The 26,264-nt window shown below is 42.4% G+C and overlaps 2 protein-coding genes across 2 annotated transcripts in view; both read right to left on the reverse strand.

Annotated features, from left to right (window-relative positions):
- Positions 1-6,066, reverse strand: part of LOC109486127 (cytochrome P450 4F4-like) — a 15,092-nt gene extending 9,026 nt beyond the window's left edge. The window contains exons 1-6 of the mRNA XM_019789826.1: positions 5,729-6,066; positions 5,069-5,216; positions 4,776-4,820; positions 3,934-4,061; positions 3,168-3,286; positions 2,466-2,588 (exon numbers count right to left, since the gene is read on the reverse strand). Coding sequence (XP_019645385.1) covers positions 2,466-2,588; positions 3,168-3,286; positions 3,934-4,061; positions 4,776-4,820; positions 5,069-5,216; positions 5,729-5,929 — 764 coding nt within the window. The 5' untranslated portion in view covers positions 5,930-6,066. The remainder of the gene's footprint in view (positions 1-2,465; positions 2,589-3,167; positions 3,287-3,933; positions 4,062-4,775; positions 4,821-5,068; positions 5,217-5,728) is intronic.
- Positions 6,067-7,505: 1,439 nt separating this feature from the next.
- LOC109486070 lies at positions 7,506-25,443 on the reverse strand. The gene is made up of 37 exons (XM_019789759.1): positions 25,260-25,443; positions 23,570-23,872; positions 22,364-23,065; positions 21,947-22,060; positions 21,713-21,853; positions 21,046-21,192; positions 20,597-20,896; positions 19,579-20,271; positions 19,279-19,392; positions 18,967-19,110; positions 18,522-18,821; positions 17,596-18,288; positions 16,782-16,877; positions 16,215-16,523; positions 15,759-16,052; positions 15,332-15,631; positions 14,888-15,159; positions 14,645-14,714; positions 14,426-14,523; positions 14,070-14,274; positions 13,813-13,918; positions 13,523-13,669; positions 13,168-13,375; positions 12,926-12,980; positions 12,516-12,606; positions 12,278-12,422; positions 11,891-11,984; positions 11,571-11,692; positions 11,007-11,169; positions 10,643-10,753; positions 10,090-10,283; positions 9,480-9,602; positions 9,289-9,359; positions 9,047-9,087; positions 8,691-8,787; positions 8,163-8,262; positions 7,506-7,900 (listed from the first exon to the last, which is right to left on the reverse strand). Exons 1-37 carry the CDS (start codon positions 25,402-25,404, stop codon positions 7,877-7,879), a joined length of 7,332 nt encoding a protein of 2,443 aa, XP_019645318.1. The 5' UTR covers positions 25,405-25,443; the 3' UTR covers positions 7,506-7,876.
- Between the last annotated feature and the right edge of the window lie 821 nt (positions 25,444-26,264).

Here is a 26,264-nt window from a genome sequence, read left to right on the forward strand (position 1 = left end):
GATGTTAGAAATCTTTTTATGGCAAAGGGCCGACTGTCTCGCAGCACAATTCCATATACAAAGCTGTGACCCAGTCTCAGACCATCACAAGCACAGCTGTCGTAATGACGAGTGGTCATGATCAGTCAGAGCAGAGTCACTACACGGCCATCGCTGAATCCCTGGATGCTAGAAATCTATCTTATGGCACTGGGCCGACTGCCTTGAAGGAAAACTCTGTGTACACAAAAGTGGAAACACCATGATTCAATCCACATTTATACGGCCAGGAAGACTGGACAATCGATAAGGGAAAATTATATCTGTCTCTACAATTAAGACCATTAATCTTTGTAATATCTTGTACATAATTTGAAATCAGTTCAGGATCACTAAGTTCTTGCTGAAAGACCATTGTTATTAATTTATCTGTTAGTGTTAAGTGTTAAGTTATGTTTATTGATAAGTTCTTTCTTTTGCATCCTATCTTTAGTAATGAACAGTGGTTATGATCAGACAGGGCAGAGCCAGTCTCAGGAAAACAATGAATCCTTGGAGGCTGGAAATCTTATGGCGCAGCATCCACTGCTTTGCAGCTAAATGATCTGTACAAAACAGCAACTGCATGTAATAAGAGTGTCTTTAAAGGAACTCTCATGGGCCATGCAGAGACAGTACCTGTCAAACACGTATTGCTCTTACTGTTATTTTTTAGTCATAACATTACTTTGTACTTGGATACAGCACGATAGTTCCTATTCATAACATTTGTGCTTGCATCAACATGATAGTCCCTATCCATAAGCATACTTTTAGGAATTGTGTGATATATATATTGACAAGGTAGAACGTAGAACGTGTTCCAAGATTGTTGATTACGACTTATATCCTTGTATATACTTGTATCTGCAAGATAGTAATGTAGCGAAGTTGTGAATATTGGTTATATGAATAAAGAAAACGTTACATTTCAAAAAGAAACGTATAGCAAAGCCGTGTAACATTTCAACAGCAGCTTGGGGTTGACCAACGGTTTAATTTGGCTAATCTTTGGGAAAATAACTGACAACTGAAAACTAACTGTGTGAGCGCTCGATTTACTACATTTTGAAATAGTCATCATCACTTCGTAATGTAAATGATTGTTGCTATGTAAGTTTCACGATCACGAAATATCACAAAATTTCCTTTGAAATGGTGTGGGCTTACAAATCTGAACAGTAGCCGTTTCCATTGTTTAACATACATTGATTTAGATGTTCTGCTGCTTGTCAAATGTTTGATGACTATCACAACCTCTCTTAATATAGGAAGCGAGGACTTGCTCGTTTATATATTGCTATCTATAATCTGGTAAAGTAAGACACCACGACCTGTATTACTGTTTTTGTGTATAGAGAACTTTGTCACCATGACCTGTACTTAGCCTGTAAGACGGCCGGGCATAAATGTTCAATGTACAATAATGTTCATTCATTGATTCATTTATTTATCAATAAATACAGCAGAACTTTGCACATTAATTGTGTTTCCTTCAGTAAAACTCCACTCCCAGCTCCCCTCCTCTAATCTAGAAGAAAACTTGCACGTGGACTGCCCCCGTCAATCAGGAAAAATTCTTAAGTTAAGATGTTTAACGATACACAAAAATATGCATGTCAAAATCAGTCTGTTGTACATGTTGAAGGTCGGCTGCAGTACCATGGAAAGCCGTCAGGTGGCCGATAATCTAACCAATTTTAATTTTTTTGGCACAAAATACCAACTAGGAAACCAACCCATTTAGACGTTCCAGAGCTATCTTGGCAACGCGCAGACAGACCATACAATCACTACCGAAATGACAAACAATTTTTCAAGTGTCTGAAATGCTACTGTCTGATTTCACTATGCATTAAAAGATGCAGCACACTTTTTTAGGTTCTTGTTTGTCTGTTTTGTCTGCCTGTCACAATATATTGGACTAGAAAACTGTTTAAAAATTGCATGCAGTAACCACACTAGGTCTGTTTGTATATGTTTTTCAAACCTCGACTTCATAAGTGCAACCTCAGCCTAGTGATCCCAGTAAAAATCTGATCCCAGTACATGTATGTATTATATAATAATTTTCTTAGTTCCATGCTGGTATGACAAAACCAAAAAAAGTAAATATGCAACTTGAGACCTGCATCATGATTTGAATTTTCATCATGTCAACAATATTATCCAAATATTGACTAATATTGGGTTGTTTGTCACACGACAATTTGTGGATTAGCTGCCGAAGGAGGCTGACACACCTTACAAGAACAAAAACCTGTGCCCTTGTTAACGTTCCTGTCAAAAAGTGGCTGCTAATTACAGCCACCTTAAAAGGTAACCGTTATGTGTTAACTTCAGATAAATAAACCTCATGTCACCTCAGGGCCGTTTTCAGGATTAAGGCTTCTGTAAATAGATTTTTCTCAGATCGAACTAAAATGTATTATGTAAGCACCGCGTACCTTTTGCCGGCTGGTGAGTTGTTGTACAGGAAGTCACTCATACTAAACACCAGGCTTCTGGCTCTGGTCATGACGAGTGCTGACAGCTCATGAACAACGGAGATGTAGCTGCTGAACGTATTCCTGGTGATGGAATTATCACATTGTATTAATTTGCATCAAAAACACATACAAGACAATGCAGTATTAGCTTACGTATTACTATTAAGAGATAATCAATAGAGATAGTGGGTGGAAAAAACTCCCTGGCACTTTCAATGCCAATGCCAATTGCTAAATGCATAATGTCATGTACCACGTGGCCTGGGTGATTTGGTCACATGAAATCTGAGTGCAGGATAGTTGAAATTCGACGACACAAACTTTGTTGGGAAAAGAGAAACAAAGCATTAGATCTGTACTATGTTAATCCATACAAATTAACCTTTATATGCTCAGTCACTAGGGTTGTTGGCGTCCACGTTTTAGGGTTTGGACTGTCTTAAAAATTCACAGATTAAAAAAAGGTCAGCAAGTAATCATGTTTAATCTCGTTGTTTTCAGTGAATATACTGTAAATAATCTGTAGCAACCAGCGCAATATGATTGTTATTAAAACAATTTTCTTACGCTCTAGCATTTTGCAACCAAGTATCATCAATGTATCTTAATTCGAAGGTCTTGATTTTCCTGAAGTAAAAATGAAAGCAAACCATGCCATACCTTTTCTGACACCCAGTGTTCTGACTGAGAGCACACTTCAGCATACTGTCCAGAGTCATCAGGCTCACGTGTTGGAACACATCTATAGAGGAGCCGGGACCCAACTCTTCCCAGTTTTGCTATGAGTCAGCAGGAAAAAATGTTGCAGCATTGTTCATACATTTATCTATTTATTTATTTATTTTTTTATATTCGATCATCTAATCACAAGACGTGGTGACGGTACACTCATTTTTTTCAACGCGGCAACCAACAAGCAATACAATACTTATTTTCACCTGAGCGAAGTGAAGAAAGTCGTGTAAAGTGTGCCTTTCCCAAGGGCACAAGATCGGTGGCATGTCAGGACTCGAACCCGGGGCCTCTTGGTTCCAAGTCGAGCACTCTGCCGCTACGCCACACGACCCCACATTTATTTGTCAAGAGCCGTTGTTTTGAGGACCGTCTGTCATCTTGATCAAGACAATAATGATGGTTCACTGTGCACTGTAACCTAGTGTATACACTTCAGTGCACAGTGAACCAGTAACACTTCAATTCAGTGCACAGTCAAAATTGCCCCGATGAAGATAACAGACAGGCATAAAAACGCCGGCTCCTGTTAAACAAGTGGTTGTAATTAAAAAAAAAACTGTACTATTCGATCATTCACCAACATGATGAAATCATTCACGGGTGCAAGATTAGGCAAATTGTTATAGATGTATTAGACTGATCAATGGATACATTATCTGCAAATGCAGTTAAAGATGATTCTTATACCTACCAGCATAACATTTGCACTGTCAGAAAAGAGCTTGACGTAAGGCCTCAGCACCTCGAAGTGGAATCCTGGCGTAAGAAGTCGCCGGTTCCGGAACCACTTGGCACCGCTGGTGGTCAGAAGACCATCCCCTGTTTTAGAACAGATCTCACTGGTATCAAAGGTTTTTACCACCTAATCCATGGAGTTCATAGCGAAACCACTTTACATGGCAATCGACTGTATACGTAAAAGCCGGCCCGTGGTCTGTGTTTACTTATGTACATTGTACCTATAAATAAAGTTCATCTATGTCATTTGGTAGAAGTCATTATGAAGCAAGATTAAACTGTAATTTTCAACACAAGAAATTGGACCCAAATTTCCCATTGTTAGGATACTACTTGGAGAAATACATGAATGAATCTTCTAGGATTAATCATGCTTGCAATTCACCAGAAATGTTATTTGATCTGGTACATGTACTATGACGTATTATCATATAGCCAGAAGGCGTCGACCAATCATAATGCTCCATTTGCCATTGGTTATCAGGCCGTAACCTCAAAAGTGGTTTGTTATTAGAATAACTGACCACGTTTGAGGTTACGGTCTACACCTCAATATCCTCGGTGTATATGGTAATATAATCCCTGTCCAGGTGCGATAACCACCTCATAAACCACCTCGATCGCTCCGCTCACTTGGTGGTTTATTCGGTGGTTATCGCACCTCACCAGGGATTATCTCACTATATACACCTCGGGCGGGTCATTAACCCTTTATAAAAAAGTCCGTGGTGAATGCTGGAAAAGGTTATAAACCATTGCATAATACATAGACGTAAATGGGAGGTACAGACTAACCTAGCCAGGGTCGCAGCAGTCCGTAGATTCGTTCATCCTTTTTATCTGTTGATAGAAAGATAAAACAAAAACAATGCACGAAGTTTCTTCCTTTGTCAATGCAGAACGTTAAGTCATACATGATAAAAATGCCACTTGAACCAGAGTTCCAAAACCTCATGCAACTTGTATGCTACCAAATATATATATATAGGAAATATATAATATATAAAAAATTATATAGGAATAGAAAAACGGACAGAAATAATCTTCCAGTAAGTTTTTGGAACCATACTGTAGTTTTATGAACTGACCTGGCCGCTGTAGCACCGCTTTGATATAGTCTGGGTGATTCACCGACAATACGCCCTCTAGTGGACCATGTTTGAAGATGTAGGCGTATGGATATTGGATTGCCCATTCTAGTCCGATCTTGTCGAATTCCCGTTCACCATTTGCCAGCTGTAAAATGACAGAAATCAACATAAGTCAGTAAAGGCTTTGACTGCCCGATGAGATTGAGAAGTAAAGATTGATAAACATCATCCATCAATGGGAACATTGCAATTATATATCTACCCCATACACTGCCTGCCGCAGGTTATAGACGGGTCGGCCCACTTATCTTATCTTACCTTAGATCGTGTACTTCTTTTCTATTGAAAAAATTGTGTTTATTTTGACAGAGAAGACTCATTACAAAAACGAGAATTCCAAGATCTCATACCTCAATGAAATATATAAAGCTTTGTTATTTGTTTTAAATTCTGTGTCACGTTACATGGAGGGACCAGAACAAGAAACACACAAGGAAACCAATCATGCGGGCACTGTGATTGGTGGCAATTTGCTAGCTACGGCCTAGTTAAACTCTCGGCATACACTCAAAGACACAATCTCACCTGCGGAAGCGTACACAGAAACACAAACGAACCAAACAAACTTTGTGGAGGTAACAAGTAAACTTCACTTACTAACACCAGGTGTCCGAGGAGCCAGTGTGCCCCTGGCGGGACAGGGAAGTCCTTCTCCAGTGCCCACAGAGCTCGTAGCTTCCTCTGAACACTGGTAATAACCTTTAATACCAGTGTCACAACTACAGCAAGAATGCAGAACTGGGCGGCTGCGACTATCTTGGAATTTAAAGACGGCTGTTGACTATTGTCCGCCGACATCGCAGTATGAGAGTAAAAACCTCCCCACAAAACAACCGAATCTGTTCAATTCTGTTATTCTGTCGTATAACGAGTGTACGCCCACCAAAACAAAGAGTGACCCCCTTTCCGTACTAACAAAACTGGTCCAAAAATGGCGGAAGGTGGGAGGGTGCAAAGGTTATAGGTTATGTTATAAATAAGGTCAGTTTTGTTGGCATATGATACATGGTTAGTTTTCAACATTTTGAGGAGGTCGGCACTTTCCATCAGTGAGCATGCATATCTTGTCAGCAAAGTCGTATCTTGGCCCTAGTGTGGTAATTCCTGGAATTGAAGTAACAGGTGGCAAGACGTTGGACACGTACGCCTACTGTAACTACTTATCTACAAGGCAAATCTATCCACCCCCGAGCTACTAGCTGGCTGTCGAACTGCATTATTGTCAACCTTGCCCTGTGCAACAGAGCCAAGCTTGTGGCCATTTATTAATGCGTCAGCATGGTGTGATCTCTGCAAGTACTAAGGGAAATACGTGTTGACAGGGAAGGTGGGGGGGGGCGGAGTTGTCATCAAACGTCGTTGGCCACTTTAAAATCTCCTTAACTCCAGCGTGAAGTGGTGAAGTGAATTAGGACAATAAGACAGAAACAGTTATTCATCTCATATTTTTAATTCAGAAAACAATTTCAGTCGAAACCCGTGATAACTACCTTCACACGTGATAACGATTGTCTCAAACGTATCACGTATCACCAACCATTATATCTCCTTCTAGGGAGATGAATATCTATTTTTTCACCAGATACAGAACCATTAACTTTCCAGTGGATTAATGAGATAGAGGGTCGCTATCTCATTTTTTTTTACTACAAAGAGTATCAAAATTCTTCTTCCAGTCAATTAAAGAGATAGAGGGTCGGTAGCTCGATTTTTTCACTACAATGAGTATCAAAATTCTCTTTCTAGTGAATTAATGACTATTGTTAGTATTGTACATGTATATATCTTGGAGCGTACATTTGGTAGCTACATTCTAAAAGTGTTAGAGAAAAGTATAGATTCTTGGGGGACACCACAGGTTAAATTTTTCTGGGAAGAAGTACAGTTTCCACTTGATACCTATAGTATTGCTTTCTGTTATACAGGTAGTCTGAAAGCCAGTCAATGGCAGAATATATCTTTAAAACCATAAGTCTTGATAAATCAAAATTTATCAAGAAGTATACTGTGATCAACCGTATCGAACGCCTTGGATAAATCGAGAAATATTCCGACGGTGAACTCATTATTCTCCAGGACCGACGTGATTTTATCAATACGCTGTAATATGATATATAAGAGGGCCATATAAGTTGAGTTGCGTAGTAATGTGTTATAACGATACAACCCTGACAGCAATTTTAGTACAAGTAGTGCCATGGAGGATAATATTGAAACATTACTTCTGATTTGGTTGTCAAACTGCAACCTGACATTGGTGGCAGATACAAACGTATGTTGGTAATTTTTGTTCCAGTCTCCATGTTGTTTTAGGCTGTAGACTGTTGTGATGGTTTGAAGTTGGAAATTTTCTTCTATTGTTTTCTTTATTGTGCAAAGTCAACTCCATGCATAGGAGATTTTCTTGGTTAGATGTTAGATGAAAAAAAAATACAAATGATGTATCTTGAATAAGAATGTAAGCAATATTTTTGCTAAAAGATTTACAGTAATTGTCCTTAATATATTTTTAGATTATGATGCAGCTTGTGCTGTATATGCACTGTGTTTGTGACAAAAATGAATCTTCATGGGAGTAATATAATGTTCCATAATTAGTATAAGATATTTGTTCTTACGCTTGATATTACTAGGATTGTATACATAAGTCATTCTGGCTTTATAATTACGTTATCTACAAAAATGATACAAAGTTTCAATTAGCAAAAGGGATTCTTATCTGTCTCTCTTTATATCTGCAGTTTCTCACTTCATCAGTGAAGCATATGTCTGCAAAAGAAACACATAATACTCTGATTTCAGCGTAGTACAGCCAACTTACCCAGTTAAATCTAAAGAAAAGCACTGAACCATGATATACAATGGCAAACACGATGGAGTACTTTCGTAAGGTCTTTCACTACATGTCGACATACAGACAGATACGTGGGTACAATAAAATTGACCTACGTACAAGACAATAGATGAATCATATAGCCTGGTAAGACTTAGTAAGATCAACAAAGTTCATGCATCTTAGAGAAAGCGTTACCTTGTAATCTTGAATGATCCGGTCCAGAGTCACCTTCAGGTTCGGGAAAGTTGGTCTGTTCTCAGGGAGGGTTTCCCAACAGCACCTCATCACATCGTAACTGTTGCAGACAGAATATATTTGCATCAACGTAACAGGTAATTCACTGAAAGGACGTATATTGTACTTATAAGTATTCCATAGAGATCTCTATCGGTAGCCAACTTTTATTCACAGTCTTGTCATTAAAGGGAACTGTGCAATAGCCTATACAAAAAGCGTCACTGAAGCTATCCTTCATGTAACAGTAAAATTGTAATACTACGAAGGCCCAGGACGACAAAAGTGCCAGCCTCTGTAGATGTGCTCATCGACCTCCACATGGGCCGTGTACTCACAGGCCTTCGCAGAGGCTGTGTGCAAAAACCTCTGCGGAGGCCTGTGGGTACCATTGCAGAGATCTGTGAACACTGCAGAGGACGCAACATTTGTCGTTCTGGGCTTCCGTATAAATTAAAGAAAGGCTAAATACAAGTGCTGTAGACGTACATCTCGTGAGGACATAGGGCAGGTTTCTCCAGCCTGTAGCCGTCGGGCAACAGTTTCATGAGCTCTTTGCCGGTCATCCGACCGTACGGCTTCTTTCCTGGAAGATAATTTAGTATATCACGATTAATCACAAAATTGTATTTACATATGTACCTACATGTATATGGAGGCATTTGGACAAGATGCATACATTTAAATCTTCATTCGAAGAAGTATGTATTACATGCTGAAATGCAATATCACATTTCTTAGGTGATGATGCAAGAGATTTTGACATGATAACGTTGTGCCAAATACATATTTCCACTGCTTAAGGAGAGCATTAAATATACACGGCACGTGTCGTTTGTACTTACCCATTGTCATGATCTCCCACAGAAGGACTCCAAAGGACCATCTGAAATATGGAAAAAACAACACATAATTTTTATACATTCTTATGTAACTTCATTCTATATACATGTATAACCTCAAATATGAAATTTTGATTGTTAAAATGCTTGCCAATTTTAATGATAGTCACTCAAAATTTATGTTGATTATATAAATATATATAAATGTACGTAGATGTATAAAAGTGTCAACAAAATATACATACACATCACTCTGTGTGGTGTACGTGTGGTAGAAAAGGGACTCGTATGCCATCCAACGGACGGGAAGCTGGCTCTGGAGAAAGGAATACGATCAGATACAAACATGGTAGATGCTTTACATTTGCAAACGACTGTTTCATGGCACCATCATTTTTAAAGTTTTAAAGGATATGAGATGACGGAGATATGATACCTTGGTGCTCTTGACGTACTCAGTCTCCTCGTAGATGTCCCGTGACAGACCAAAGTCGGAGATCTTGGCCGTCAGATACTTCCCAAGGAGCACGTTCCTGGCGGCAAGGTCACGGTGTACACACTAAATGGACAAACGGTTATATTGTCATACCATACATGTAGATATGTAACCCGTGACAGAAATCAGGTAAATCATAAAAATATGACATTTCTGGAATCACATTAATCATTTAGAACTACTATTCAGGTTATACTATGGAGGTTGATGGACAGTCTTATTGTGATGCATTTTTCAAACAAAATGACTTATCTTAGTCGCCTGTTCATGTTTTACGTTTCCCATTTCAACATATCTGTCATTGCTTGTGTCCTCTGCCCCCTTCAACATTACTTGCATGAGAACCTATACTAGTTGTGATCACAGCGCCATTTGATATGAGAATGTAGCTATGTGTCTATGGACACGGCTAGATATGAGTGCAGTTTAAGACCTGGTCAGATTCTAATGCATTTGTATCCACAAAAAAGTTGCTTGGTAATAGAAGATGTAATGAAAACCAGCACATTGCAACCATTACCCTTCGACACAGAGACGTGATTTTATGTACCTGCATGGCAGCCAGATGACTCATCCCATTCGCGATGTCAATACCGAACAGAATGAGCTGGTCCATCGGCAGCTGAACCCCGGAGGTGGGGATGTTTTTGTCGTCTGTCTGGTCCAGCCCCTCAGGACGGTTCTCCTTCAGCCAGTCCTTCAGACAGCCGTTTGGTGCGTACTCAACCACAAGTATCAGTGGACCTAACGTGGAGTAAAGGATTGATTGATAGATTGTTAAAGGCGCGGTCACATTTCCCAACCCGGGGCCCGGCCGGGGAGTCGTATGGAACGAAAATTATTATATAAGACAGCAAAACACAAAAAAAAGTTTTAGAAAATTAACCATGGGCACTATTTGTGTATAGTCTTTATACAAATTGTTCATTTTTCGTTCACGCAAACAACCCGGCCGGGCCCCGGCTTGGAAATTTGACCTTGCCTTAATCTGACAGACACTGTCTGACATTTTACATAAATGAACAAGATTATTCTTTGTCCAAGACAAATGATAATACAGAAATAGTGATATCATAGCGTTACATTTCCCTTGTTGTAATTACCTTCTACTGTGCATGCGCCAACCAGACTGATGATGTTGTCATGACGACCGACAGTGACCAGAATATCCAGCTCCCCCAACAGATCCTCTTTGTCTCGGTCTTCGGCAGATGCTGGAAAATGAAGATTGTTAAAAGAAGGATACCACTAATAAAGTCATTATCTTACTAGTACTTGTAACAAGAAAAACAGATTGTCAAGCGTTTCATGTATAGTTCACTTTACTTGATATATTTTAATATGATGGGCTATTGATAATAGAATTTGGCAAGGTAACATGCCTAGCCTGCTTTGGTATGTTGAAGGACATGTGTTTATATGCACGTTAAGGACATGTGTTCATTATAGGTAAGGAATGAAAGGCACCTTTCAGTGTCTTGACTGCCACAGTCTGGGTGACGCCTCTCTTCCTCAGCTCCCCCATACGGACCTCTCCAAACTGTCCCTTCCCCAGGACTTTACCGAGCGTCAGACTGGACCGGGGGATTTCCCAGTCAGCGTGGGCAGGTTTGCTGCCTTCTGTGGAGTCCTAGGAATTGAGGATGATATAATTACATCCGGCTAAAGGCCATTAACAGCTGTAGAACACCGTTGATGACCTCATCAAAAAAGTACGTACATGTAGATGTTGTATTACGGATATACTACATGGAAACCCATTCGTCTGTCCGGAATACAAATCTATTTAAATAGCAGTTGGTGTTGGGGGTCGGTGGCAGGTTGTAGGCAAACTCTAAGCGTGGTTTTTCCTTCAGTTATTCTTTGGATTGTATTGCATTGTGGCCATGCGTAACATCCTGACATTTGTTTTGAAATCATTCACTACTATATGCAGCAGTAGAGCTCATGGCATCACAGACTTAACTTGAAAAGGGTTAATGAAAAAAGATATATTCTTGGGTAATCGATGAGAGAAAATAAGAGACAAACCGAGTTGTCCTTCAGCTCCTGCAGTGCTTTTTGAAGTTTGACCCTCGGTCCGATCTCAGGAATGAGCTCAGCAAGCACAGCGTCGCTCAGATTCGAGACAGCATCTCCGTCTATTTCGTGTCCTGAAAAATAGACACCACATCAACAGGGAATCTAGCAAAATTTTGAGAAGCAGTAAAACCTCATTGTATCCAAATGGACAGTTTAGATGTCATCTTTCCTTCGAATCCGAATTGATGCAAGGTTACCAGCAGCGGAAGGATCACAACTAACACTCTATTATCGAATGAAAAAGGAAAGGATGAGAAAACGGAACTTACGCCTAAATGCTGCAGCGTACCGCCCAAAACCACTGGACCTCAGGAATTCCACTACGTCGTCCACAGTGACAAGGTCTTGGAGGCGGTAAATGGTCTGTTGTAGACAGTAGTAAAATAAGTCATGATCAATAGTGGTGAGTATAAGGCTGTTTCTAACACCTAGTAGTAGTGTAATGGCAATGCGGCATCGCTTAATGTTCACGTTTCTGCACAACAACTGCATATGATATACATTCCAACCAAACGTCTCGATCACAAAAAAATGCATCATCATGAACATTTATCTACGTTAGATAGATATTCGCTTGTAATTGGTAAGATGCACGCAATGCAATGGTAACGCAAGTTACAATCTTTTAAGAAGTGACTATATGATTGTATAGTTACCGTTTCGTAAAGATAACTGTCTTCATCCAACGTCTTACATGCAGGATTCTCAGCTGACTCCGTGGCGGAGGGCTCGTCTCCTTTGATTATCTTCAGATCTAGTTGAAGACCTGGAGGATGCTGATCGTCTCTGGACCTTCTTTTCCTGGAACATATCAAGAGTTACAGTAGTCGTTGCACAAAGCGAGTACTTAATAAGGACACATCAATAGATGATGTGAATAGAGGCATTACTTACCTGTAACATATGATGCCTACTGTCACCAGAACAACAACCAGTAGGGCAGCCGCACAGCCAGCGATGATGGGGACAAGAGGAACAGTTTCGTCTACGAGGGAATGATAGTCACATATAATATGTAATATCAAGCATTTACGTTGGGAAAATAATACACCACTATTGCATTGTTACTAACAACGCAGTTAGAGAGTTGTCATAAACAATTATAGTCCATTACTTGACAATCTCTTGACAATCAGGGAATTAAACCATCGGGTACAATGCATTGTATATTTTCAGAGACTATTTTTGGCCCCACCTTTGCACGCGAAGATAATAAAGGCTATTTTAAATATTCAATAATTCAAAAAGGAAAACAATTCATATTTACAGATATATTAAATATATCTATAATTCATACGAATTACCTTGGTTGTCCATTTCTGTTATAACAGGTTCAATGTACCCACTTGTCGTGAATAACTGAAAATGGAAACTTTCTAAATGAATAGAAAATATAAGGCATATGAACCGTGAAGTAAGATATGTTCAAATATAATTGCTGGATACAGCAATAGGAATTTTAAACAATTTTACACATTGGCAATAAAAAGAATCATTGGTACTCCAAAGTTGACCAAATGTACACGTTCAGCTATGGTATACATACCCTTTCTGTGTTCCGCTTGCGTCTCTTGGCTCCAGAGTCCACGTAACATCGTACTGCTGCTGTGTACTTGCTCCCTGACTGGAGCTTCTTATTGCCGGGAGTCTTTGCGCGACTGGGATCGGCGAGTTCACTCCGCTCACAGCACCACGCGTAACTACAGGGTCCACCGTCGCCGATCTGAACTTCATCGGTTCTTTTGTAGTCATCTCTGGTGGAAGAATGTACAGAGAAATGGGCCATCAATACGCTTTGTACGATTATACTAGCATCCTATGGAATGCTTTGTCAATTCTGATATGTTCGAGTGATTGCAAAGTACTCTACAATGCATTATGAATCTAGGAAACAAGCTCACCTTGAAAGTGACAAAGCCACGTAAGGTTCAGTTTTCCCGTCCTCAGGAGCGTCCTCTGTAAGCATGACGTCTGGTTCTCCAACTCTTATTTTCAGGTCAGCAAGGCTCTCGGTTTTAGTCATTGTGATGACGATGACTTGGCAACAACTGCAGATAATTAAAAGGTAAAATGCTTGCAAAAACATTGGCCTTGTCCAAATGCATTGATAAGGAACGGAAAGACAAATTATACAATGTGTATAAACGCCAACTGTTCTCCGTGATAACGAATGAATGTTAGACACACGTACCGTACTAGACCATTCCTCTCGCTCACCCTCGGAAGGACCATGGGAAAAGATGTTGGCGAAGGGCTCGGGGGTGGGCCGGTAGGGAGTACTGGAGGCGGCGGTGGTTCTAAATGATAAATGAATAGCGTTACTTTAATATTGTGTCGTTTTCTACTACCTAAGTGATCATACGACCATCTGTCATGGAAACAGAAGTGCAAGTTGAGTTGCATATTGATTGTTTTCAGACTATAAGTAGTAATATGACCAATTCTCACCAACTCTTGAGACCCGACAAGTGACCTCCTCCCCCTTGTCTCCCTCGGCACAGGTTACCGCCCGGACCGTGACTCGGACCAAGGAGTTGGCGGGAAGCTCAGCCAGTGACTTGGACCACTGTTGTTCATCCAAACCCAACGGGTCACGTCTGATGCGTGGTTCAGACTCGTCCGAGTTATGAAGTGGCGTGTCAACATATATAACCTGTGCGGAATAAGTCATAGCTAGTTAACAATTAGTCTAGCTATAGTGTATATCACATCTTTCAAGAACAATATGGTATTGAAGGATGAAAATGTCATCACCAAACGCGAGTGCTTCTGAATCATGTTAATGCCACAATGACTGTACCTACATTGTACCCTGACAGTCTCCCTCTGGTAACTGTAGGAGCTGTCCAGATTACTCCACATTCACTGTTTGCCAGTCTTGTCACAGTCGGGGCATCTGGGCCTAAAGATTAAGAGATACTATTGATGCTTGTCACCATAATAATTCCAATGCGTACAAATGACGAGCAAACTGCTGTGCTAATGAACATGACTACTACGCTGATTTAAAAACCTTTACTTACATCCGTCGCTCGTACGGGCCATATATGGATGGCTCTCGTTCCCACGGTATAAGGTGTTAATGGCTGATATCTGTAAAGAGATGGGTGATGTTTTTCACATTACATCATAAGTAGCCTATTCCTTCAACTCATCAATGCTCGGAATGCATAATTACAGATTCAATCACTGAACAACTTGGCTAGACACCCATGTACAGAAAACATTTGATGGTGCACAAGATCACAGTAACAGTTCAGACTCACAGTGACAGAGTAGTTGTTGGCAGGCTGCAGGAGTGACGATGTGACCACAGCTGTCAGGTTCTCCTGCTGCAGTCCTGACGTCATGTTCTCCTGGTAGAACGGTTTCCCGCCGGTCCTGTTGTACAGGCTGATTCGATACGCCTGCAGCTGACCGTGGATGTGGTCAGGGCGCCGCCAGGCTACACGCAGCTGGACCGGCCGGGGGAGGTTTGGCGTCTGACAGTTACAGTCGTGCTGGTCTGCAAACGTCTGGACAACTGGGGCTGTAGGGTCTGGGAGTCATGGGTGGATAAGAATGTAGATTTTTGTGGACTCTAATCGTATGTTGACAATCACTCACAGTAAGGTATACTAAAACCCACACTGCACTGAAATGCCTTCCATGCTAACACTCTAGTCTCGTCAACATGCTGAAGAGGCCATTTAGTACAGTGCAGTACTCACAATATTCCAGTGTCCTTGTGCTGTTACAGCCGCTGAAGTTTCCTCCTCCTGCACTTGTCGCCCCCCGCACCCGGAATGTGTAGTTCGTGTACGGAACCAGGTCTCCGATAACGGTAGTGGTGCTGCCGTCAGACGTGGTAACTTGATGGGGAAACTCAGCCTCACTGCACGACTCGGACGGTCCGTATTGAACTGCGTAGTTGGTGATCTCACCGTTGGGTTCCATCGGAGGTTCCCACGTCAGGTGGACAGAGTTGTGGGAGGTTGGTGCGGCTTGCAAGTTGTGAGGAGGACCAGGAGCTGTTAAAATGAAGCATATAGAGTAGGTAAACCTAACTGCATTTCAAGATTGCACTGTTGAACGGTAATCTTGAAAGAGCTACAGAAGCTCCACAAAGAACTGGCGAAGAATGACAAAACCTCTTACGTGCTTCATCTGTAGTTCCCGTCCCATTGCCAGGAGTGCTCCATCCCAGGGAGTTGTTTGCCCGCACTTCAACATCATACTCGACGGCCGGTTCTAAGCCGTAGATGTACACCTCGCCGTTCACATCGGAAACTCCAGTTGACGCCCAGTCTGCCCAGTCCTCCGTGCCGCTCCGTTTGTAGCGTTCTTGGGAGTCGATGATGTCGAGGTTACCGGTTACTCCTACTGCCCACGTGACGTGTAAGGCTGTGGAGTTTACTGCTGTGACGTTCACTGTCACGTCATCAGGACGTTCTGCAAAATTAATAGACAGCAGGAAACTGTTGGTCTTTGTACACAAGTCAGTTACAGCCAAGGAATAGTAGACGAAAGCATGCATATTCATTCAATTTGAAGACTTTCATCACTGTGCAAGATTCTCCCACAAAACAGGTGTAACGTTAACAGTTTCCGTACCTTGCACGACAAGTGTAGCTGCTTGTGACTTGCTGCTCCCCGCCACGTTAGACAAGATACAGACGTACTGTCCGTTATCTTGTCGACGTGCTGACGTAATGGTTAAGGTGCTGTTTGTCACATTCTGTTCTCCCACCAGACCTCCGTCTGTAACGTCTACACTGATCCCGGCTCCGGGTGTGATGACTTCGGCACCGTGATGCCAGGTGACGGTAGGGGCGGGAACACCGCGACCGGTGCAGTTGAACGTTACTTCAATATTAGCAACTACTGTGACGTTTTCTGGATGGTCTGATATTGTCGCCAGTACTGGATAAATATAAACACCAGTCACTTGTCTATATGAAAGCAAGCACTCCGAATCCTTACGATCTCACTGTAACTTTTGCAAACGTTATCTTTCAGCTGTAGAGTTTTGTGCAATCTTTTTCCTGTTATTAACGGGCAACTGATTGGTTTAAACTTCAGTGAACATAGTGCATACTACAAGTATACAGTAACGTGACATGTTTTAGATATATGCCTACTTACTCATTTTACAGGTGTTTCCAACCCAAGGTTCCTCACATGGACAGGTGCCGTTGGTTTTCTCACAGACTGTCCCTGCCACACAGTTTCCACAACTTTCTCTGCACTCATAGCCGTAATAACCGTCAGGACATTCTACAGGACGAAATGTTCAAGAATGAATCTAATATGTAAACAAATCAGATCAAGATTTGAGTTCTTATCTTAAAATGTCAATCATAACTAAACTTACCTACATATACAAATCATAACAGCCTTTCATTCCCTTCTTGAGTTTTAATTTTCTAAAGTCTCATAAGAAATGGGCCTCTCCAGTTCCAGTATAGGCTGCTTGGGGTTCTAAACCTGTACCACTTCTTCATGAGGCCAACAGCTACCTCTGACCAAAAACATGGCCCCAGCAAGTCCAATGTATCCAAAAGGCCGTGATATAGAGTATCACAGTGTATAAAAAGTTGGCCTACCCTGGTCACAAAAGGCGCCATGCCATCCATCCGCACATGCGCAGATGTACAGTCCGGAATCTTCCGGTCCTGATGTCAGGGTCCCGTCATTCTGGCAAGGTTTGAATGATGACGCTGTGGAAAGGTAGCAGCATAATTCATTAGCTACCATGCTGTTTCAAATTCAATAGATATTACTTGATACAAACTATGTTCATTTTCTTTTTTCTCAGTAGACCTTTCATGCCATCAAATCTAAACAGCTGTCTCAATGCCCACAGCAGAGGTAAAGCAAGCAAGGGATCACGAATTTAAAGAACTTTCTTTGCCAACTTTAGACTACATTGTGTATTTCAATTGAACAATTCAATTCATATGAAAAAAAACTTAACTACCAAGAAAAAACATACCAGGAAAATCATCGGGCCGGACCATCATGACTGATTTCTTCAAGGAATATTTGTGACCCAACCAAGTGTTCCAGACGATTCCATCTGCATGCGAGCAGGAGGGTGGGGCAGGTACTGAACAACCGGTCAGATACTGTCCGTTCAACAAGGCGTAACCACAACTTGGAGTGTACCACCAGCCTCCTTGTCCGAATGTACCCGCACAGTCAGTACTGACACCGTCGTTATCCTGGTCAGTTGTAGAAAATTGTATATTGTTGATGCTGTGACGTGAATTGGAATTGTACAAACTATCACCAGCATCATCCCCGCTGTACCCGCCGATCGTTGCCGTGTACTTGCTGCTGGCATCTCCTACAGAAAACATGCTGTACCGCGCAAACCGGCTGTTCGTTTCCCAGTCTTCCAAGTACACGTACAGTTCGTTTTGTTTCTGTGTTGTCAGACTGTGGATGTTGCCCAATCCCAGCCAGTATTCTCCGATGAGATTGCCGAAGCCCTGCTCGTACTCAGTCCAAGTCTTGTCAAACTGCACCGTCCCGTCCTGGCGCCGCTGTATGACCGTCCATCCTCCGAAATCAGTGTCCATGTCACAGTAGGTTTGGAATGTTTTGGGGTGACCCACAGCATAAACATGACTGTACTGAAGCCCAAGGGCGAACGTGTCAGTACAGTCTTGGGGGGCCTGAATGCCTGCAAAGTTTAGTGTAAACAATAGATATGAAGAATGCCATGATTTAAATCAAGATTTGCAAATTAATGCTATTTAATCATTGTGACGTCGAAACAATATCTATACTCTTAATTGGAAAAATTACAAGTGATATTGTAAAAGCATAAAGTATCGCAACAAAGAAGTTGAACTGTACACTTTTAATGACGTTCTATATTCATAGCCCTTGGAATTGTCAAACATTCATAGTTACGTTTCCGTTGGTAGTAATTTCGATGAGGCCAACTTTCCCACTCCGGACCAGGAGACGCCGCCCTGTCCTTGTCAGAACTGCGGAGCCAACACCGTGCACTGCCGCCCTCTGGCGACCCCGCGTGGCGATGGTTGAAGGACAGACATGGCGGGTTGACGCCGTCGTAACTGCCGTAACCTTGCAGACAGCGGCGGGCACACTCCTCGGCGTCTATGTTGTTGTACGCTGTTATGTTGTTAAGAGAATCTCCGAAGAAGCGACCTTCCTCCTTGGTAAAGAGATCCTCATACGAGACAGTCGCTAAAGTAGAAACGATAGAACATTCTTAAGCAACAAGAACTTGCAAGCAATAATGTTGATTGCAAGGTCTGCGAATGTACAATGTAGCCAAGAACGTTTTTACAACCTATTCCAGATACAAGGGCAACAAATGTCAGTGCAGTACCTGTGCGGTTTTGACATGATTCTCCAGTCCAGAAGTCCACACATCCCCCAATACAGAATCCGGTCTTTTTGTCACATGCAGCTGGTCCGTTTGCACAGTGACAGGTTTGGGTGCAGCCGGTTCCGTACATGCCATCTGGGCACTCTGAAGTATAATAGTGGGCAAATTATACAAAATCATCAAATAGATCAGAACACCGGCATTAGGTAAATATAGCATAACCTGTTCACAGTATGCATTGTACCACACACACATGTCTGAATGTCATAGCATAACTGCTAAACAACAATAATAATACTAAACCATACATACCCTGTTCACAAAACGGTCCAATCCACCCTGTCGTACATGCGCAGATGTAGACTCCTGACTCTACAGGTCCTGATATGAGAGTTCCACCATTCTGACACGGCCTGAATGATGAGACTGAAAAACACAAACCTAATCAGAATACAATGGCAGGCAAGTCCACTTTTATAAAGTAGTCTCCCTCTTGTTAACTCAGTTCAGTTTTTACCTATCACCTCTGCTTCTTTGTTTCGCAAAGGTAATATTTGATTCATGAAGCTCAAACATAGCTTATTCATGAAGCTTAAACATTTGAACACGAACCTGAAAAATTGGCGTGCCTGATCATCATGACTGTTTTCTTCAAGGAATACAGGTAACCCAACCAACTGTGCCAGACGATTCCATTTGCACGCGAGCAGGAAGCTGTAGGTACTGAACAGCCGGTCAGATACTGCCCGTTCAACAAAGTGTAACCACAACTTTCAGCGTACCACCAGCCTCCTTGTCCGAATCTACCCGCACAGTCAGTACTGACACCGTCATTATCCTGATCTATTGTAGAAAATTGTCTGTTGTTGATGCTGTGACGTGTAGTGGACGGGTCCAAACTATCAGTAACACTGGAGTCCCTGCTGTACCCGTCGATCGTTGCCGTGTACTTGCTGCCGGCATTTCCTACAGAAAACGTGCTGTACCGCGCAAACTGGCTGTTCGTTTCCCAGTCTTCCAAGTACACGTACAGTTCGTTTTGTTTCTGTGTTGTCAGACTGTGGATGTTCCCCAATCCCAGCCAGTATTCTCCACTAGGACTGCCGAAGCCCTGCTCGTACTCAGTCCAAGTTCTATCAAACCTCACGGACCCGTCCTGGCGCCGCTGTATGACCGTCCACCCGCCGCCATCAGTGTCCATGTCACAGTAGGCCTGGAATGGTTGTGGGTGGCCAACAGCATAAACGTGACTGTACTGAATCCCAAGGGCGAACATATCAGAACAATCTCGGGGAGCCACGATGTCTGCAAACAATGGACAATAAGGATGATTTGACTCATTGTAAAAATAATGACATATACGAAAAATTAATAATATCTATTCAACAAAAGCATACCAGGTATGAAACGAACAACTTTAAGTACAGTTTTACCTTTGCCAAGAAATTTATGCTTTCAGAGACGTTCGTGTGTGTGTCTGTGTATCTGTGTGTGTGTAAACAAGATAACTTGAGAATGCTTAAGTGGATTGTCTTGAAAGAAGAAAGTGTAACAGGTCAAGGTAACAATAGCTTTAGAGAATAAAATATTGACTTCCTCATTTTACAAAGCATAGCCATAGTCCACATACGTTTCCGTTGGTAGTAATTTCGGTAAGGCCAACTGTCCCACTCCGGACCAGGAGACGCCGATGTGTTCTTGTCACTTATCCGGAGCCAACACCGTGCACTGCCGCCCTCTGGTGACCCCGCGGGGCGATGGTTGAAGGACAGACATGTCGGATTGACGCCGTCGTAACTGTCGTAACCTTGCAGACAGCGGCGGGCACACTCCTCGGCGTCTATGTCGTTGTACGCTGTTATTAGGTTAGCAGAATCTCCGAAGAAGCGACCTTCCTCTTTGGTAAAGAGATCCTCATACGAGACAGTCGCTAAATCAGAAAGTTTAGGACATTCTATAATCAACATAACATGTGAAAGAAAGTTATTTTAAATTTAATGAAAGACAAATTTTTTTTGTAACGAACCACCATATGTGCGCCTGTATTTTATCCTTAAATCAACAATGTTAATTCAGCACCTGTACGGATCTGACACGAGTCTCCAGTCCAGAAATCAAGACATCCATCCCCCATACAGAACCCAGTTTTCTTGTCACAGGCAGCTGGTCCGTTTGCACAGTTACAGGTTTGGGTACAGTCAGGTCCGTACATGCCGTCTGGGCACTCTGAAATGGGCAGCAGACTCACATCAGTAACGTAAGTCTAGAAAAGTAAGAGCTATTGACTGGTGCCGATAAAGTGAGGTCCCAACTTATCGTGCGTACACGTTAGCGTTACAAGGAAACCACATTCCGTAGGACACAATCTTCGGTGAAGTACAGTAATTAAGGCTGTGGCTCTAGTTAACTACCAGGCTGAGCCTACCAAATTTCAGAGAAATCCATGAAAATGATTTTGATTTATAGGTGCAAGACACAGACACAGATAAAAACAAGTTGTTCAGAGTATGGAAGTCTCATCTTAGCAAATAAGGCCATTGTAGTATTTGCTCATAAATCATGTAAATGAGATTTAGACCCAGCTAATGGCGCTTTCACCGCGCTCCAACCAATTCCAGGTCACAGAGAGAGCGCGTTGAGAACGCCGTCCTGGTGGAATGGGGGCCATGGGAACATGATTCAAATACTATTCATTATTTACGGCAAATTGAACAAATCGTTTCGCATATCTGAATTATATAAATACCTGTCTGACAGTTGTTTCCCTTCCACCCGGCCTCACACCCTCCACTAGAGCAGATTCCAGTCCGGATGTTACACACGGAATCTCCGCTCGCACAGTGACAGGTGCCGGTACAGTCGGGTCCGAACTCACCCTGCATACAGACTGTAACGGGAAAATGGTTTGAGCCTATGCCTTTATGCAACACGGAAATACGCAAAATCCTTAATCACATTGTTACCATCAAATCATACATACCTTGTTCACAAAATGGCCCGTTCCATCCCGGCGCACATGCGCAGACATATAGTCCTGACTGTACAGGCCCCGATGTGAGATTTCCACCATTCTGACATGGTTTGAACGGCGAGGCTGTAGAAAAAGTGGTAGATTGATTGAAAGACACTTGACGTTTTGATCATGTCCTATTCCTCAAACAATTGATGACACCTGTCTGTACAAACACCACGTCTTGTGATTACATGTTGGAATACAAAAAAAAAACTCTATTTTGTCTTATCATCACCCTTCCCGGCACGGCTACTTTCCGTGCCATGACTGGGGTCTATAAGCTTGCCAAGAGAATGGCGAAAGCAGAATTTTTGAAGGCAGAGAGGCAAACAGGACATAAAACACTTGGAGAGTTCCTAGAACAGTAATTATTTTCAACCGTACCTGAAAAGTTGCTTGGCCTGATCATCATGACCGTTTTCTTCAAGGAATATCGGTAACCCCTCCAAGTATACCAGACGATTCCATCTGCACTACGGCAGGAACCTGGAGCAGGTAGTGAACAACCGGTCAGATACTGTCCGTTCAACAAGGCCTGGCTACAAGTTGGACTGTACCACCAGCCTCCTTGTCCGAATGTACCCGCACAGTCAGTACTGATACCGTCGTTATCCTGGTCTGTTGTTGAAAACCTTCTGTTGTTGATGCTGTGACGTGTATTGGACGGGTCCAAACTATCAGTCGCATCCCCACTGTACCCGTCGATCGTTGCCGTGTACTTGCTGCTGGCATCTCCTACAGAAAACATGCTGTACCGCGCAAACCGGCTGTTCGTTTCCCAGTCTTCCAAGTACACGTACAGTTCGTTTGGTTTCTGTGTTGTCAGACTGTGGATGTTCCCCAATCCCAGCCAGTATTCTCCACTAGCATTGCCGAAGCCCCGCTCGTACTCAGCCCAAGTCCTGTCAAACGGCACGGACCCGTCCTGACGGCGCTGTATGACCGTCCATCCACCGCCGTCAGTGTTCATGTCACAGTAGGCCTGGAATGGCTGGGGATGTCCGATGGAGTAAACCTGACTGGCTTGTAGTCCAAGGGCAAATATGTCAACACAATCTTGTGGCATCAGAACGTCTAACAGGATGTCTGAAAACAATATACAGTAAAAATGTACGTCTACACGGACGATTAATCTTTTTTTTATCATTTCAACACACATGGTAGAAGTTACCCTACATGTATATCAAAGATCTAATGTATTATACCGTGGCCGACACGGATAACCGTCAACATTGCTGCAACTTTTAGTTTCTCAACACCGCAACTTTTGGTGTCCCAACACTGCAACTTTTCGTGTTTGAACACCACAACTTCTGGTGTCTCAACACCGCAACTTTTGGTGTCTCAACACTGCAACGTTTGATGTTTCAACATCGCAACTTTTGCTGTGTGGAAAGCTTACACCAGAGGCTGCGGTGTTGGGACACCAAAAGTTGCGGTGTTAACATTTGTCCGTGTGGGCCACGGTAGTATTGCATCTAACTAAATGGTACATAAAACACGAAAATTGATATGTTTACACAGGACCTCTTTACTACTTTAAACTCTACAGTCTGGAAGACTTTGAAGCAGTTGAAATTTGATATTTACCAGCTATCCTCTGGTAGTAATTTCGATGAGGCCAACTTTCCCACTCCGGACCAGGAGACGCCGCCGTGTCCTTGTCACTACTCCGGAGCCAACACCGTGCACTGCCGCCTTCTGGCGACCCCGCGGGGCGATGGTTGAAGGACAGACATGTCGGGTTGACGCCGTCGTAACTGCCGTAACCTTGCAGACAGCGGCGGGCACACTCCTCGGCGTCTATGTCGTTGTAATCTGCTATGTTGTCAGAAGATGCACCGAAGAAGCGACCTTCCTCCTTGGTGAAGAGATCCTCATACGAGACAGTCGCTAAAGTAGAAATGTTAGGACATTCTATAACCAACAGAAATTGAAACACGCTTATAGCCATGGAAGAGTTCCACGACCTTCGCCAAATAATCTTAAAACCTTTAAGGATGACGTCTTATGAAGTTTTTTCATTGAGGTTCTTCCCTACCCAAATATCACAAGTTGTCAAAAGATAGAAAGTCTTATCTTAACAAAAATGGATGTTGTAGGCTTTTCGAGTTAAATTCTTCTCAGGTTCCTGACGGGCCTAAAAATAGCCCGGTAACCACAGGGTGTCCCGCGGAACCACGTAGGTGTCACGCCCGAAAGTGCCAAAAACAGCCCGGGAACTACCCGCCAGGGCGTCTTTTTTCCAATTGAGACCAAAGCTTAAGTGGAATGAGGGTATAAGCTACCTGCATACCAATAAAACGCGGCAGTCCGTCAATCTCTCCTCGAGTTAATATGGGCTCCAACTCCGAAACAAATTGCCCCCCTCCCCCAGTTATAAAACAAGCTGCTAGGGGACCCGAAGCTAAACCAATCTTTCACAAGGTCAAGAGCTATTTACCACTTACAATGTCTAGAACTCGAGATATCTAAACCAGTTCTGCTGCAGTCCTAATAAAAGGTGGTCTAAAATCTAATAATTTCTACGATAGGCCAAGAACTACTAATTAACCAAATGTCATGATAATCCATCCATAGCTTCTTGAGTTGTCCATAGTTGTCCACATGACAAACAAATAATCGCTACCAAAACATAACCTTCAAGGTGAAGGTTAACTTCTAATATAACCTTGAATGATATGTATCCAACAATAGTAATATCTATAGAATCGGTCGATAGAAGTAAGAGTTACACCATGGGCTTTCGAGGCAACGAGGTTTCTGTGTATATCTCTAGATTTCTAGTCTCCCCGAGGGCGAAGTGTGGCGGGACACGAGATATACACAGAAACCTCGCTCCGCCCATGGGGTAACTCTTACTTCTATCGACCGATTCTATAGATATATATTGTTGGATAGATATCATTCAAAGTTATATTACAAGTCTTTGGTAGCGACTATTTGTTTGTCATGTGGACAACTATGGACAACTCAAGAAGCTATGGATGGATTAACATGACATTTGTTTTTTTTTTATCCCATAGGCCACTACCCCGAAGCGTTTCCACTTCTTATGATGTAGCTATTCATTTTTTTCAGTCTACAGTTGTTGTTATTTACCCTAAACAGAGAGAGTAGAAATGTCACCGGAGAGATTCTACTTGAGCAGGTTTTTCGTGGAGTTTGGCGCTCTCTCCGCGCTCTGGCAAATTCCATGGATCAGGTCGCAGAGAGAATGCGGTGAGAGCGCCGCTATAGAAGTGGAATGGGGTTATGAAAATGTGAAAACTGCACTAACCTGTTACAGTCGGCGTTAGGCAAAGAAGAACGAAGACAATCCGCAGCCAGCGGCGCACCTGGGCTTCCCGGACGGTCTCCATTCCAGTTAAATGTACGGTACTCGAATCCAAACCTTTAATGTGCTGATGCCGTGCATAGTACATGTACAGCGAGTGGCACCGAGCGGTACCGTTTCCTGGTCTTTTTTTTGTTCCTGTTCTCCAAGTAAACAACTATGCAGACTGTGGAGACTTTTCTAAAGCTGCTTCCCTGTGCGTCATGAGAAAATGCCTGTGTTTCTGTTCAGTCGGTGCTGTTGGCGTTATCTTACACTTGTATAATGTCATGCATGCACGGAGGCATTCTTTTCATTCAGTGAACCTAACAGGGGTCAGAGTTTACAACCCACCAAAATATATCGCTGTAAGATGTGACGAAAAGGCTTCATTTGACAACTACAAACTTCTGTTCCTATATGAGAAAGTAAAAAAAAGTAAAATCCATATCATCACATTTTCCTTACCAATAGCACTTATGAATGTAGCTGTTTGTTTATTACTAGTGTGAAATACCTCATTTGACAAACAGATGTATTAATATCTTTTTCTTTGGCCTTGGTTGCTCAATTTGGAGAGCAATTTATTCACTCGCTCTCTGACTGAGGTAAAGTGAGAAGTACTTGTCAGCCGTATTGTTGTCCCTGGGCATGGGAATGGACGCCTGTTCGCACGCAAATGCATGAATAGCTCTGTCTCACGTTTGCAACAAAACATGTTTGTGTATAGTGTTACCATAGGAACAAAAACAAACTTTTCTCACATGTGGAGCTTTTTTCGTCCTCGTGTAGCCAGGTATTTCATGTTTTAGCTCAGCGGCAGGTTAGGATAGGGCGACACCAATTATTTTTTATGGATGGCGTCCGCACGCGCATTGATATTGATTTTGGCCTGTACCCTCAAAAAACTTCGAATCCCTCTTGTAACTATAACTGTCCACAACAGTGGGATAAGGGCGGGAAGATGTG

Source organism: Branchiostoma belcheri, unplaced genomic scaffold (assembly GCF_001625305.1).
Source record: "Branchiostoma belcheri isolate BF01 breed outbred unplaced genomic scaffold, Haploidv18h27 scaffold8, whole genome shotgun sequence".
Classification (NCBI taxonomy): Eukaryota; Metazoa; Chordata; class Leptocardii; order Amphioxiformes; family Branchiostomatidae; genus Branchiostoma; species Branchiostoma belcheri.

Bases quoted from the DNA above. Each gene is read 5' to 3' on its own strand.
- LOC109486070 (XM_019789759.1), bottom strand. From the start codon at position 25,404: ATGTACTATGCACGGCATCAGCACATTAAAGGTTTGGATTCGAGTACC. The intron at 21,193-21,712 runs GTATTTATATAA...TGCCCATTTCAG, and splicing joins GGGAAACAACTGTCAGACAG to AGTGCCCAGACGGCATGTAC. The intron at 16,524-16,781 runs GTGAGGAACCTT...ATATTTATCCAG, and splicing joins AACCAACGGCACCTGTCCAT to TACTGGCGACAATATCAGAC.